The 15222-nt window shown below is 44.0% G+C and overlaps 3 protein-coding genes across 4 annotated transcripts; 1 reads left to right on the forward strand and 2 right to left on the reverse strand.

The window, feature by feature from the left end:
- Positions 1-148: 148 nt before the first annotated feature.
- si:ch211-261d7.3 (myb-related transcription factor, partner of profilin) lies at positions 149-3766 on the reverse strand. The gene is made up of 4 exons (XM_064300145.1): positions 3612-3766; positions 2494-3295; positions 1920-2345; positions 149-1477 (listed from the first exon to the last, which is right to left on the reverse strand). Exons 2-4 carry the CDS (start codon positions 2744-2746, stop codon positions 774-776), a joined length of 1383 nt encoding a protein of 460 aa, XP_064156215.1. The 5' UTR covers positions 2747-3295; positions 3612-3766; the 3' UTR covers positions 149-773.
- A 2960-nt stretch (positions 3767-6726) lies between these two features.
- Positions 6727-9003, forward strand: prss1 (serine protease 1). Its single transcript, XM_064300214.1, has 5 exons — positions 6727-6831; positions 7297-7459; positions 8145-8398; positions 8515-8651; positions 8774-9003. Exons 1-5 carry the CDS (start codon positions 6792-6794, stop codon positions 8921-8923), a joined length of 744 nt encoding a protein of 247 aa, XP_064156284.1. The 5' UTR covers positions 6727-6791; the 3' UTR covers positions 8924-9003.
- Positions 9002-15045, reverse strand: LOC135234982 (replication initiator 1-like). Of its 2 annotated transcripts, none has more exons than XM_064300163.1 (5): positions 14466-15045; positions 12644-12788; positions 11864-12499; positions 10900-11211; positions 9002-10172 (listed from the first exon to the last, which is right to left on the reverse strand). In XM_064300163.1, the coding sequence occupies exons 2-5, from the start codon at positions 12765-12767 to the stop codon at positions 9916-9918; spliced, it is 1329 nt and encodes a 442-aa protein (XP_064156233.1). In that variant the 5' UTR covers positions 12768-12788; positions 14466-15045; the 3' UTR covers positions 9002-9915. The 2 variants fall into 2 exon arrangements, with proteins under 2 accessions (XP_064156233.1, XP_064156226.1); XM_064300156.1 differs by having other exon boundaries at positions 12644-12815; positions 14466-15041.
- Between the last annotated feature and the right edge of the window lie 177 nt (positions 15046-15222).

The following is a 15222-nucleotide window of genomic DNA, read 5'->3' on the forward strand; positions in this document are numbered from 1 at the left end:
CACAAAATGTGTTTCAAAGTGCTTGTATCGGTTATAACCTTTTAATTTAAGTTTAATTACGATTATTTAAAATGTCAAATTAATCAAAGTGTACATCCAGGAAATCATACACATTAAATGCAATCTAACAAAACAACAACTGAAATGCTGCCGTGTCAGGTTGTCTTTATTTACATTTAGATAATTATTTTATACAACTTGACAGAACACATCCTTTAAATATTTACAAGATATAAATTGTGCAAAATTGTACATGAATGCTGAGCTCAATTCGCAGATCCTTTGCATTTTATTTTCTCCAGTCTGAACTGCATGCAAGATAACAGCGCATACAATAAAACCAGCATATTTCAGTTTCAGAAAATAGGGATAAGAAAATAATACTATTAAACCAGCGGCTAAAGTGCTTATTCTAAATTAGGTCTTTACACAGGTGCATATAAAATGGAAAAACATATTTCCAATTTTTAATGTCTCCATATCATGACTTGAGCCAATAGAATTTTGATTGTCTATCAACAAGAATATTTACTGTGAGCTTGTGGATATAATGAATCGGAATGGATCTAGTTTGTCAGTGCTGTTACTTATTAGGACTGATTTTGCAAATGAAGTTGTCTGTGATGCTTAAAGGCATTATTGGGCTGAGAAGCTGAAGAAAACTTTGGTAATTCTGGGGTAACCTAACAATAAGCTCAACTTAAAGACCAAGCAAAGAAGGGCTGCTCATAATATTTAAAGCCATTGTTTTAGCCAATTTGTATTTTCTCTGGCTAGCGCCTTCGTCTGCGTCTCTGGTCACCAGTCCTCCCCCGCCGTGGGCGTTGGGCTCTCCCAGCCATTTCTATTGACGGATCAGCCTGGACGGTACCATCTAGAATATCAGGTGGCGCCGGGATTGGTGGTGCAGCTGGGGGTGGAGGAATGCCTGGGTGTTGGGGCTGTTGTTGCGGTTGCTGTTGCTGTTGTTGCTGCTGTTGCTGTTGCTGCGTTTCAAGGATTCCCAGTAGTCTTTGCAAAAGTACATTGTTCTGCTGTAGGCTGGTGGACAGGGCTTCCTGTGAGGCCACTAGCGTCCGTACGTCACGTCTAAAACTTTCACCGAACTCTCTTAGGTGCTGCTCCACCCGGTCCCCGAGATGGGCCGCAGCTTCTCCCAGGCCCCTGAGCTCGTCTTCCAGCCATGAGCCGCGAAGGGGCACCTCCACGGGGCCGTGTGGGGCCCCGAGAGAAGGCTGGGGACTGGGCTGGGGCGTTCCGTTAAGAAACGGGGCACTGTAGAGGGGGGACGGAGGCAGCCAACGCTCCGACGCAGGGGGCGGCCCCAGTCCCAGGCCTAGCCCCAGTCCCAGCTTGTCCTCCATGTTGCTGTCTCCTCCCTCACCGTCCCCGTCGCCTTCGTCCCCACCTCCTCCGGACTGTTCCTCCTCTTTCTCAAAGCCATCTCTCTCCAACCCGTCCACAGCTCCAGCAGCCACTGGGGGGAGGGGGAGAGGGAAGGGGAGGGGGGAAGTGAGAGAGAAGGAACAGCTTTGATGGTTGCACACAATAAATCTTTTGTGTTCCTTAGAATTTTTAGATTTTAAGAATGTGTTTTTTTTTTTTTTTTGCTGTCATTTGAAATTAACATGATTTACCAATCCATAGTTTTGAATGAACTTTAAGTTCACCAGAAACAAACACAAAAAATAAACATTTGTACCAGTATTTTGGCCTGCCAAAAACCCAGAAAGTAAGTGGCCCTTAGAAATGACATTCAAATACAGACTGGGAAATCCAACCAAATGTGTCTGTTGTTTGAACAGAAAACCACAAGTGTCTTTAAAGACCGTGCTAACAAATGTGCGAGTGAGTAAAAAAATAACTTCAGGTACACTGTTCAATGTTTCAGTTACAATCAAGCCCCACTTTCCACCTACCTACATCATTATCAGAGAAGCACAGGTAACCAGCCTTCCCCCTGCTCCCTTGCCTCTGTCGGGCCTGATGGAGCCTGGGACTCCCCTGAGCAGACCGGCCCAGCGTGGAGGCACCTCGCCCGGACGGCAGGCAGCAGCTGCGGTGACGGGCATCGGCCAGCCTGCCCCCGTTGCGTCTCTTCAGGTCGTCCCAGCGCTTCTTGACTTCACGAAGGGTGCGGGGGACGCGGGACACGGCGTTGACCCGCTCCAGGATCCCGCCCCAAATCCTCTCCCTCTCCCGGCGCCGTAGCCTGCCTGCTGGCCCAAAGAGCTCCCCCTCACAGCGCGTCACCTCCGACACCAGCACCTCCAGCTCCGCCCCACTGAACCGGCTCTTCCGCTTGCCCCCGCCCCCAGCCACCATGGCGGCAGAGACACTGCTATCTACAACAGCAAAACACAACTGAAGTCATTTTTCAGCTGGTTTCTGTCTCCCTATGGTGTTATTTAGGGAGAAAGTGAGTCTCCCTTCCACTGTCTGTAAATGTTTGTATTTTATGGGGCTTTAATTGGGGCGGGGGCAACTGCTTACTTTGTTCATGGGGGATAAGATCGTCTGCGGACATGCCCGGGGTCATGATACTGGGGTGCACAACCACCACATTGAAAGGTAGGGCCCCCGGCAACTCCCCGTTGTCACAGCTCCCCTCCGAGTCGTCGTCCTCCCTAGTGAAGCCATCCTCAGACACGCCCCCTCCAAAAGGTCCTTCTGGAGACTCCACTTTAATGTGCATGGGGGGTGAGTGCTCATACAGCAACCCCCCCTCCTCGTAATACTCAGTCATGGATCAAGCCTGGTTTGCAGACGTGCTTGACCAGACCAGGCAACCAGATACACAATCACATTTACACAACAGTGGGCTGTACACTGCACAGTGCCTTTTCTGAACATACGCTTGACTGGTTAACTAACTGATTGGCCTGAAAATCAAAAGGCATTCATACCCCTGCTCAAATGCAGTGATTTCACTTATCAATGAGCTAGGTGGCCAGACACACAAAAAGGCACCAGTATCACTGCTCACACTGTACCAGCTCACTTGCATATACTACCATTCATGTCTCTTGACAAAATAGCTTTAAATACTTTTAAAACATTTATTCATCATATATATACACCTGTACTGAGTGATAAAGTGCTAAGGCATTTCAAATAAGTCACACAAATGCACTGACAATACACAGATATGCAAACACTAGACATACATGTGCAAACACAAATGCAGTACTAAAACCATTAAGGCACATAAATACTGAGATCACCGCAACAGTACAGACATGTTCATTCAAGCCACTTTCATACCAGTAAAATAACTAAGGGGGGTTGCTCACTCCTACAGAAAAAAGGGAACAATAGAAGAAATATTATCAGCCAGAATTCTCCACAAATCTTAACATTTCATCGTGAATACAATAATGTTCAAGAACTATGATAATACTAGCTATCTATTACCAAGCTGATGTAAAAATATTAGCTGTCGCATCAATGCGCATTTTTCTGCACCACATCCGCAACGGTTGCGCATTCCGCATAAATTACGCTAGCAAGCGAGCTAGTTAGCCAGCTACAATGCTGTCGTAAACATGACTGGCAACGACATTAATAATTCGAGTGAAAGTAACTAAATAAGGCAAAATAGCACTTCTCACCTTAAAGTGGTGGTAACAAATAATCGAAGAAATAATGATTAAAATAAATGAAAAATAAAATCCCCCTGGCCCTTTTCTACGTATGTCCGACTCCTCTCAGATAATGTACACAGACTTGAAAGCGTCGCTGGATATAGACGTCATCAAAGCTTATTCTGAAATGTGGTTAATGCACACTGATATTTTGGATACACGTGGAAAGTTTACATAATTAACCTACAAAATTTAAAGATAAGTTGACATGGTAGTTTACTAAACTACAGTGTAATATTGTCACTTGAATAAGCTGTTGCGGTACATTTACCACAGACGCAGCGTGTATGCTTTTTTGCCGTTATTATACTTCTCGGACCAACTTTCATTACTGTTGTGCCTTAACCTTCTATCCCGCAAGTTGTTTAAAAGAAAACTTTAAAAAGCAAGTACGGTTCTGAAACTGTAAAAATGTGAAATAAAAAGGAGGTGAAATTTCAATGGATCACATTGAAACAGACGCCAAATAGGCTATAGGGAACTAAGAAAATCAGCATTGTGATAGCCTATTAACTGGAAGTTAGGCTACTTTATCAATTCAATTATAACTCAACTTGGGATATAATATAATAAAACTGCACGGAAAATACTAAATGTTCTAAAATAAATAAATAAATAAAACGTGAATTAAAAATCAAAGTGCAACTTAATTTCCCTCTCTCAATAAGACACACTCGTATTACCAGCATAGCGTTTTCACAAGTACAGGCAATGCATATTTGTTTGCATAAATTGCAACAGCTCAAAACAATTTTTGCGTAACATGCGTGTGTTAAAAACAACACATAACGTGTCATTATTTTTAACGCATCTCCATGTCTAGGACAACACATTTTGTGTTAAAGTCTCCCTTTGTGACACATACATTGTATATTTGCAACACAAAAGTAGTAATTTTGACACAAAAATATGTTTAGAGTAAGTAGCAAAACAAAAAGTCTGCTGGACACTAACACCTTTTTGAGAGTGTATATATATTTTAACGTACAAATAATAAGCGATTACGACGCATCATAGATTGGATTGGTACCGGCATTGCCATGTGACAATACCACCCACTTGCAACAGGGGTTCAAGCCCAAATGGGTACACTCACAAATCCCGTCCCACTTCCTCGCCACTTTGATTTAAGTAATGGAAACACTGGTAGTGTTCGCACGACAATACTGAGAAATTATGATGTAACACATCAGCTGCTCACTATTCGTGTCGTTTTCTGAGCTTTATTGAAGACCACACAACAATACGAATCAGTTCCAAAATCTTATTTAATAATACACATTTTAATGCTTTGAAATATTTTTATATATACGAATATATATGAATATATATTCCCTTTCACTACCATACATTCTTTATGTTAAAAAAGTCTTTTTTTTTTTTTTAAATGAGTCTTACAATGGGCAAACAGAACACATACATACACATGCTAAGCAAATAAAAATATAGACATATTTACAATTTATATGGCCCATTACGAATATTGTACACAAATTACATTGGTCAAGACTTTAGACTGTGTTCCAAAAGCACAAACCAATGTACGTTCTTACCAGTGGTACAAAAAATGTCCCTATTATCACATTTCTATTTTTGATTAAACATAAAGTTCCATTGCCAGATGCCAGTTCCCAGGTATATCAATGAATTGTCCTTGAGCCATGGAAGAAAAAAAATCATGAATGTACCTGCAGACACCATTTTGAACTGGTCTGAACTGGACCTCTCTGTATTTACTGTGGACAGATGAATCATGGTTATTCAAGAGGGACAAATGTACAGGTGACCATTTCCATTAGGACAGTTGTGATTATTTTACTCATTTCTGTATCTATAATCTACAATCGATTATTTCTTGATATACTTATTATATATATATTTCTCATGAGATTTTGATGTTGGTGGTATAATTGATCCGTCTCTGAAAAATGAACCTTAATATTTTGTAAGAAGCTCGCAATATTTGGTCCAGAGGGCCTGCTACATTTTAACTTCTTGTTGACACAGGTCTTTCACGGTAATCATTTGGAATCAAATGTGTGTACTATATATATATATTATTGGGACATGGATGGCAGGAGCATCAGTCACAAAGACTGCTCAACTGGCTAGTGGTTCAATAAGAACAGAGATAAAAGTGACATTTGCATTTAAATCTACAGGAAAGACATCAGTAAGTAGAGTTGGAAATTGTAGTCGAAAGCAAACATTGAATGATTATGATGCTTGTGCATTACTGCGATATGTAAGGAAAAACAGAAGAGCAATTCTCCCTCAGGTGACTGAAAATGTTAATTCAAACTGTGTCAGCAAGAACAGTCTGTTGACAACTACACAGAGAGGGATATTATAGTAGGGTTGCAGTTCATAAACCTCTCATTACAAAGAAAAATGCACATCTGAGAGTTCAGAGGTGCAAAAACCATATGCACCTGAAGTGATGTTGTCAGATGACTCATCCTTCACCATATTCCCAACAAGTGAGCAAGTGCATGTGTGGTGTACACCAAGAGAACAAATGGGTCTGGTGGCTTTATTATGCTGTGGGGACCATTCTTCTGGCATGGTTTGTGTCCACTTGTCCCCTTAGAGGGAAGGGTCACTGCAAATCAATACAAAGTTATTGTGAGTGATCACCTTTATCCTATGATGAAACAGTTCTATCCTCATGCGAGTGGTCTCTTCCAGGGTGACAATGCCCCCATCCACAGGGCACGAGTGTCACTGAAGGGTTTGATGAGTATGAAAATTAAGTGAATCATATGCTATAGCCTTCGGAGTCACCAGATCTCAACTGAACACCTTTTTGGACCGACACCCAAATATATATATATATATATATATATATATAATGTAATGGCTACTGTCCACCTGAGCTAGTTCTAAATCAATACCTTGAAATTCGTAGAATTTTGTGCAGCACTTATGGAAAGTGAAAATGACTAACAAACCTTAATGGGAAAAACTGTATTTGTCCATTGATTTTTTTTCTTCAATTGCCATATGTCCATTCCCAGACAAGTTATTATTTAAAAGTTTAAATATACACTCCTGGGGGAAAAAAAAAAAAAGGACAGAGATAACAGGGCATATAAAAGTAGGCATGCAGAAAACCTTGGTACTGAGGAGCAAACGGACAGTGCAACTATGAAGTGTCTCATTCTACTGGCTTTGTTCGGAGTGGCATGTAAGAAAAACTTATAATTAATGTCATTTAATGTAATTTTGTTGATATTCCTGACTTATTGTAAGGTGGCATTCAAATAATTTTATAAATTGGTGCAGAGAAATAGAATTTCATTGTTCCAACATTTCTGAAACGTACTTAATGAACGGGACTACTGGTAATTGTTTATGATAAAAGAGGACATATGATATATATGGTATATTTTAATTTGTTGGAGTTGTATTTTCCTCCCTTCCACATCTTGTAAGGAGTAACATTAATGAGTACAGGTCCCGGTAACTGAAATCACGCTCTTTGCGGGCTGAGACTATTGGCTTTCCACCTTCCCCTTCACCTGGGAGTCAAGTCAGGCCAATCGGTAGAACAAATTGTTCAGTTAATTACCTGGGAGAAAAGAAAACCAGGGCCAGATTTTAGGATCTATGTTAAAATTTGTTCAGAACCCATCTTTCATTTCTCTTCAAGTTGCTGCCCCTGTGGAAGATGAAGGTGACAAGATTGTTGGAGGGTTCGAGTGCAGGAAGAACTCGGTGCCCTACCAAGTGTCCCTGAATGCCGGATATCACTTCTGTGGAGGGTCCCTCATCACCAGGGACTGGGTTGTGTCTGCAGCCCACTGCCGCAAGTCGTAAGTGCTCTTCTATAAAAATATTATGATTTGTTTGCGGGCAGCACGGTGGTGCTGTGGGTAGCACTGTCACCTCACAGCAAAAAGGTTGTGGGTTTGAATCTCGGCTCGGGCCTTTCTGTGTGGAGTTTGCATGTTCTCCCTGTGTCCATGTGGGTTTCCTCCCACAGTCCAAAGACATACAAGTAGGCTAACTGGAGCCTCTAAATTGCCCATAGGTATGAGTGTGTGAGTGAATGGTGTGCGTACCCTGCAATAGATTGGCAGCCTGTCCAGGGTGTAATTCTGCCTCTTGCCCAATACATGCTGGGATAGGCTCCAGCAATACTCGTAACCCTTCCCATGATAAGCGGGTATAGATAACGAATGGACGGACAGATGATTTCTTTGCCTTCCCATGCTGTAAGCAGGCATAGAATATACTTGGTACAAAGGTGCTATTGTCTATTAATCTATATGTAGTAGATATCACAAACATCTACACCAAAATAAAGACATTCTAGAAGTAGAAACAAGGAATCTGTATTGACTTGATCTTTTCACATAGACTCAAAAATAATGACGCAGATTTATATTGAGACAATTCACTTTGAGGGCGTTACACCTCAGTAAGAGTCATGTCCTCAATAAAGCCAACGCGTTAATTCAGTTAAGAGAACTGACCCGGGCCTCCGTCTCTCCGCAGCCGTGTCCAGGTGCGCATGGGTGAGCACAACATCGCCACCAACGAGGGCACCGAGCAGTTCATCGACTCCGTCAAGGTTATCATTCACCCCTCCTACAACAGCTACACCATGGACAACGACATCATGCTGATCAAGCTGAGCAAGCCCGCCACCCTGAACAGCTACGTGAACACCGTCTCCCTGCCAACCCGATGCGCGGGGGCCGGCAGCAGCTGTCTGATCTCCGGCTGGGGCAACGTCCTCAGCAGTGGAAGTGAGTGACACGTGGGCCTTGGGAAGTCAGCAGTCATGCTCAAGTTTGTAGGCAGGCTGCAGGCATTGGGACTCAATTCGGGGGGAACAATTTGTCAACTTCTGTCTCCTCTCCAGCCTCCTACCCCGACCGTCTGATGTGCCTGAACGCTCCCATCCTCAGTGACAGCAGTTGCAGGAACTCCTATCCCGGGGAAATCACAGCCAACATGTTCTGCGCTGGTTTCCTGGAGGGTGGCAAGGACTCCTGCCAGGTAAATTCCCGGATCATTCGATCACAATGAGCAATCGGTCCACATCGTTACCAGCACACTCCCGGAAATCTATTTTTGCTGGTTCTCTTTGTATTGAATTTACCCACCTCTCTCTCTCTCAGGGTGATTCTGGTGGCCCGGTGGTGTGCAGTGGTCAGCTCCAGGGTGTTGTGTCCTGGGGATATGGCTGTGCCCAGAAAAACAGGCCTGGGGTTTATGTCAAGGTCTGCAACTACAACTCCTGGATTCAGAATACCATCGCTTCCAACTAAGACAGCAAGTGGCACAGAGAGCAAGATGTGGCACCATCAACACTCATAGTAAAATAAAAACCCATTGTTTATCTTCAAAACAGTGAATTGGACTGGTTTATTGATGAAGGACATTAATGTGTTGTCTATTAGTGCTCTTGAGGACTCAGACTTCCATTACAGTTCTCTACTATATCACCCAGGTATGTCAGAGTGTCAAAATTATTTTTATGACCAATTCAAAGGAAATATACATTTGAATAACAGTTAAAACTCAATACACCACCTTGGCATTGCAGCAAAAAATAAAATAAAAATAAATAAAAACATGAATGAAGTTACACATAGTCATCACTCTTAATCACCAGACAGATTAATCAACAATCACACAAAAATATCATTATTCCTTTCTTGGAGTAGCACCTAACATATAAAGATGTGCATGCTGTTGTTTCCCTTTAAATGGACTCCACAACAGTCCTGAAATGTAATGAAAATTAATTACTTTCTGTTGTTGACTCCCAAGTAAAAAAAAAAGGGTTATTATGAACAAAACCAATCTGGTTGTGGGTGGGCTAGGGATTATTTTGACAGTTTCAAAATTGCACAGTATTTTTATTTACACTCTCTCGGAAATTCCAGAGCTTTGGGTTGGTTTTGGTCGTCAACATTGCAGAATTGCTTTTCTGTATCAACAGCTGCCTTGGAGACATGGATCCATCACATTCTACACAGAAGACCTGATGCTCCAATGTCTCATTCTCCCTCAAAGCTACCATTCTGCTGTTTTCCTTCATTACCTCTCAGTTCAATCCAGGGTTGAAATTACACTCTGGCTTTCGGGGGGGTGGGGGTTTGGGGGGGGGGGGTGTTTTGGGGGGTGTGATGACGAAGCAAGGGGGGTTTAGGTCTCTTTTTGAGGGAGCTCCAGTCTCTTCCAGGAGGCAGGGGCTGAGCTCCCCCTGGCTCCCCTGTAATTCGAGCCCTGGTTCTTCGCCTCCGCTCCATCGTGTTCAGCTGGCGTGCGACTCGGTGTGGTGCTTCATCAGGGAACTCTCCTGTATGAACTTCTCGCCGCACGTGGAGCAGCTGTAGGGACGCGGCTGGCCCCGCGGCGGCCTGAGTGAGAAGCAGCCGGGGGTCGCCTGGACGGACGTGGGCGGGGGGTGCTTGGCAGTCATGTGACGCCCCCACGTGCGAGGGTCCGCGAAAATGATGTGGCAGTGACGACAGCGCATTGAACCAGCTCCGCCCTTGTCGATCTTGTTGCCTAGAAAACACGAGCCGAGAAAAATAGCCTTAAAAATGGTGCTCCAAGGTTTTGTGGGGCTTAAAGACAAGTGGGCCACTGCTGCTGTACGATAAAGCAAAGCAACCGCAAATGCTTCAAGTATATACCAGCGATTTCAAATTAAAGCTTGGGAGGACTGCAATGCCTGTAGATTCTAGTGATTTCCTTAGTAGCCATTTAAGTCCTTAGAATAGAGGTGGGCAACAAGAGCTGTATCAGTTTCTGGTTTTCATGCTAACTACTGACCTTAATTACTTAATCAGCCCAAACATTTATGCCATCTGACATTTTAGCTACATTTCTAGATAAGCCCATGGAATGGCAGTTGCCGACTGTTTCTGTGTCCCTGTATGAAACATTTAACAATGTCTAATCAATGAGTGGACCAGAGCAATTGGTGGAAACAAAAGTCTGCAAACACACCAGCACTCCAGGAACAGAAGTGCCCATCCCTGCCTTAGAATAAAGTGTGTGGACCGTAGCCAAGCAATGACTTACATTAAGCACTTGTGTGCTGAAACACTCCAAAAGCCACCAAGGATTTGATCTTGAGATTCCTGGTATGTACCGAAGTGTACAGATGGGCAAAGAAACATAAGGTACGCAAGCTGCTCGTGACAACAGCGTCTGCCAAACACACACATTTAAAAAAAGAGCGGGAACCCGGCTGCAACAAGCGACAGCGGCGAGGCGGAGAGGCACGCACCGTTAGAGGCGAGGTGCTTGCCTTTGCCCTCGGCCCGCCCCTCCTGCGCCCCACCCTCTCCTCTCCTGTCCTGGGGGGCGCCCTCCGAGCCCAGCGAGCTGAGGCTCCACTTGCTGTGCGTGCGCTGGTGGGCGGAGAGCAGGCGGGAGGAGGGGAAGGTGCGGTCGCAGGCGCAGCAGGCGAACACGGTGCGGCCCCGCAGCTGCCGCTCGTACTCCGCCGGGTGCTTGAAGCGCAGGTGCCTCTCCGCCGTCTCGGCGTCCCGGAACGTCATGAAGCAGCGCGCGCACTGGGGCGTCTGGGACAGCTGGGCTGAGAGGGCGTGGGAGGTCAGAGGAAAGAGGGTTTCAACACGAGGGGGGAGGGGGGGAGGAGCGCATGACCCTCCAGTGCTGTTTGCTCCAGGGTCAATAACGAGGGCAGTATTTTAAAATGTATTTACTTAATTATCTGACAGGGACACTGTCATCATGGCTGTCCCAAAATTAGCTGGCAAGCTAAATTTGCTATGGTGACAAGGCTTCTCTGGTGACATGGTTTTTTGATGTAAAACCCCATTCCTTCCTCCCCAATGACATGGCAGTCATCTATAGGCCAGAACTTATCATCAGCTCTCCTCTGATCTGTACTAGTTGCCCTGTTGTACTGTGGGGCCTGCAGTCGGGGAAATAAGTCACTGGCTCACAGTGGGGGTATTACTGGGGTGTACAGAGCAGGCTATACCTACCTCGATCCTTGCAGGAGTGCAAAAGGGGTACAATTGAACCTCCAGAGGCACAAATGCCAAATATAAAAAAGTGGGCAAGCAATTATTAAAAATGAAGTGGTTTGTCATTTACTGAATCATACAGGTTTAAAAAAGTGGATTGTGATGTCTTTGGAAAAATTTTATCGTGTAAAAAAAATAAATAAACAGGCGAAGACCAACTAGCAAACAAGAAGTAGCAACGCAAATAACGCTTACGCAAGTGGTTTGGTGAGCCGCAGGAGAGCATGGGCACGGAGCCGTCCTCCTCCTGCTCCTCCTCCTCCTCCTGCTTCGCGGCCTCGCCCAGCGCCTCCCTCTCCTCGCCGTGCTCCCGGGCCCGGTGGCGGCGGAGGGCCCTCAGGCTGCGGAAGCTGCAGCTGCAGTCCTGGCAGAGGTGCGGCAGGAAGGGGCCGCGGGCGTGGGAGCGGCGGTGGGTGGCCAGCCTGCGCAGGGTCTTGAGGGTGCGGCCGCACACCCCACACACGTAGCGGGACTGGCCCACGTGGCTGCGCTTGTGCAGGATGAAGGCGGTGGGCCGCAGGAAGCGGTCGCCGCACACGGGGCACCAGAACCCCAGCTTGGCCGCCGCGTCGCCGTCGGGCCCGCCGGCCGCGCCCGCCGCGCCCGCGCAGCAGTGCCCTGTCAGCTCCCAGGATGAGCTGAAGCAGCGCTGGCACAGCCGGCAGCGCCACAGCGAGTCGCCGCCCGCCCCGCCTTCCACCGCCACCGACGGCGGCCACGCCTTCGCTTCTCTCCTACGCCTTCTCACCTTCTTCCTTTCTCTCTCTCCCGCCGGAGCGTCGGGGTCTTCCTTTGGGGTCTGGGCGTTAGCAGAACAGAGCGGGGAATGGCCTGGAGGACACAAGGTAGGGCGGAGGACAAAGCGTTTACAAGACGACGGGTTTACAAGAAAAAAAAAATCCAATCAAAAGGGCGGTTTGTAAAATTGAAAGAAAGAGCAGAAAGTCACTCACTATCCTCTAAATAAATACAAACCTAACAGCTCCTTCGAACCCTTGTCTTCGCCCTCCTCCTGTTTCACACACAGGAGGGATATTGCCTTTGAATCGGATAGCGATTCCTCTTGCTCTTCCTCCTCTTCTTGCTTGACGGTGACCATCAGAGTGTCCAGGGTTCCACCCTTCACACAAATGGACTCCATTGCACACTTCGACAAAAACAGAAAGCCACGTGACAGGACACTGCACACAGTTAAACATGTCTAAAAGCACAGGAGTCAATGGCCACAACGCAACTGAATAGAGATGATGATGATGATAATAATAATAATAAAAATAAAAATAATAATCAGAGCCAGAATAATAATAACTTGTATAGCACTTTTCAAAACACAGTGTTACAAAGTGCTTGCTGAACAAAATAAAAGAACAAAATACAAGATAAACAGAATATAATAAAAACAAATATAATACACTATAATAAAATACAATTAACTGTAATAAATGGCCCAACATTAAAAAAAAAAAAAAAAAAGATCAAATCAGTTAAATACATGCCTATAAAAGTGAGTTTTCTATTTGGATTTAAAGGATGAAATGGACTTTTGAACAGACTCTGGAAGGCTGTTCCAGAATCTATGGGTCCTGACAACAAAAGCTACAAAATGATACACTTGCAGCAGCAGCAGCTTATTGAAAGTAACTGTACTGGTACATCATGGTACAGTACAATAAAACGTTTTATTAATTCGTCCTCCTAGGAGTAATTAGATTTCATTATTACTGGGTGGATGGTATGCTGGTGGGGCATTTTGATAATCTTTTGTCATAAGCTCTATTTAATAAAACTTTAACAGTGTATGATCACAAATATGTGATTACAATGTTCTTAACAGAACAGAAATTATAAAGCTGATGTAACAATTACTACTGGCAATTGAAAGCAACTGAGTTCTAGGACACTGACTAAGAATTCTGAAAAAAAAACTAACTACACAAAGGGTTAAAAGGGTTAGACTTTATTTTAACGGAACATGTGTGATGCCTGTGTAAAGACATACTCATCAAATAATTTTTAAATACCGATTGCCTACATTCTTATTTTTTTATTTATTCCAAAAGAAATACCTTAAAAAACGCAAGATTCCCAGTGGACAAGGGAATATACTACGATATTAGTTTTTTGCTCACATGCAAACATGGGCTAACAGTTACCGAGGGTCACGTTTCGTTTTTCATTTGTGAAGTAAATGCAATGCCACTGTTTGTTCTCTTTTTTAGACTGGATACGGATGGCAGTCCCAAAGGAAATCATTCCGTTGCAATTTCAATTTAGTTGGTTTGCTACAAAACGTGGTAAGTAGAATGGGGTATTGCTGGTAAATATTTGACATGGCATGATAACTATTGTACTGCTCTTACATTTGTTTTCCTCGGGAGCGCTTAAATTATTATTAGAAATGTGTCACATTGAATTAGCCTCTTGACAACTACGAAGAGAGAGTTAGAATTTAAATACTGAACGTTATTAGAGTGCGTAAGAAGCCCCGCAATTCGGTATAATTCGCCCGCCGTATAACAGCTATTTGTCGGAATTTTGCTCCGAAACTCCGCCCGAGACATACAGCGGTAGCTAGCAAACGCGCCAATTCAATGTCAACACATTCTATTCTTTGTTACATTGAGCGCATACTCTCCCAATGTATAGTTTTATTTTTTAAAGAAATACCACCGCAATGACGCCAATAATGCATTTCATGATTGTTGTCACAATCGGCACTGTTAAAATTAAGTACAAACACTGACCAGCTATAACAGAAACCGTCTATTACTTGTCATATCGTCGATGGTAATCTTACCTGATTTGCTGTCCGTTCCAGGACAGCTCAGCTGTCTGTGGTTCAATAGCGTTGTTAGGAATATACAGCCAAGAGTCGGCTCGCCATTATTTAAAATCTGTCATTGCAAACTTTTTTTTAAGCCTGCTCCCATTCCTATTTGTATGGTGAAACTGCCCATTTACAGCTTATCTGTAAACAATATAAGTGCTCGCTCGCTATCCATCCATTACTATGAGGTAACCTGAATTGTTTATTCCTCGGATGGAAAAGAACTGTCGCTTTATGAATACGCTACAAGAAGGGATTGGCTTATCTTTCCCTGTTACGTTGTGCGTGATCGTAATACCCATACCCAAATACTTGCACCTAAATTGCCCCGTAGTGAACACTGCACATACGATACGGCTCAAAAAAAGCATGGCGATTTACATACATCCACCACCCAAAAAAACAAAAAAAAAAAGAAGAAAAAAAAAACACACTGTAAAGAATGGTGCATAACAAATACATATACATTTTAAGTATAATTTATGTGTCAAAAGGGGTGGGCAGGGATGTCATAGGCTATCTGTACATAACCACTTATCAGTCGTTACCTATCTGCATTCAGATAGAAAACCGGAAAAGGCCGTGTCTTAAACGGGAAGTTGTGCAAAAATGTATAATGTATAATTCGGCACTATGCTAGTACATGCATATGCAGGGTTTGGCAATGAACAGTGTTGATGCATAGTCATCAAGACCACAACCAATTGTAGCAGTTCATACATAATCT

This window comes from Anguilla rostrata, chromosome 1 (genome assembly GCF_018555375.3).
Source record: "Anguilla rostrata isolate EN2019 chromosome 1, ASM1855537v3, whole genome shotgun sequence".
Classification (NCBI taxonomy): domain Eukaryota; kingdom Metazoa; phylum Chordata; class Actinopteri; order Anguilliformes; family Anguillidae; genus Anguilla; species Anguilla rostrata.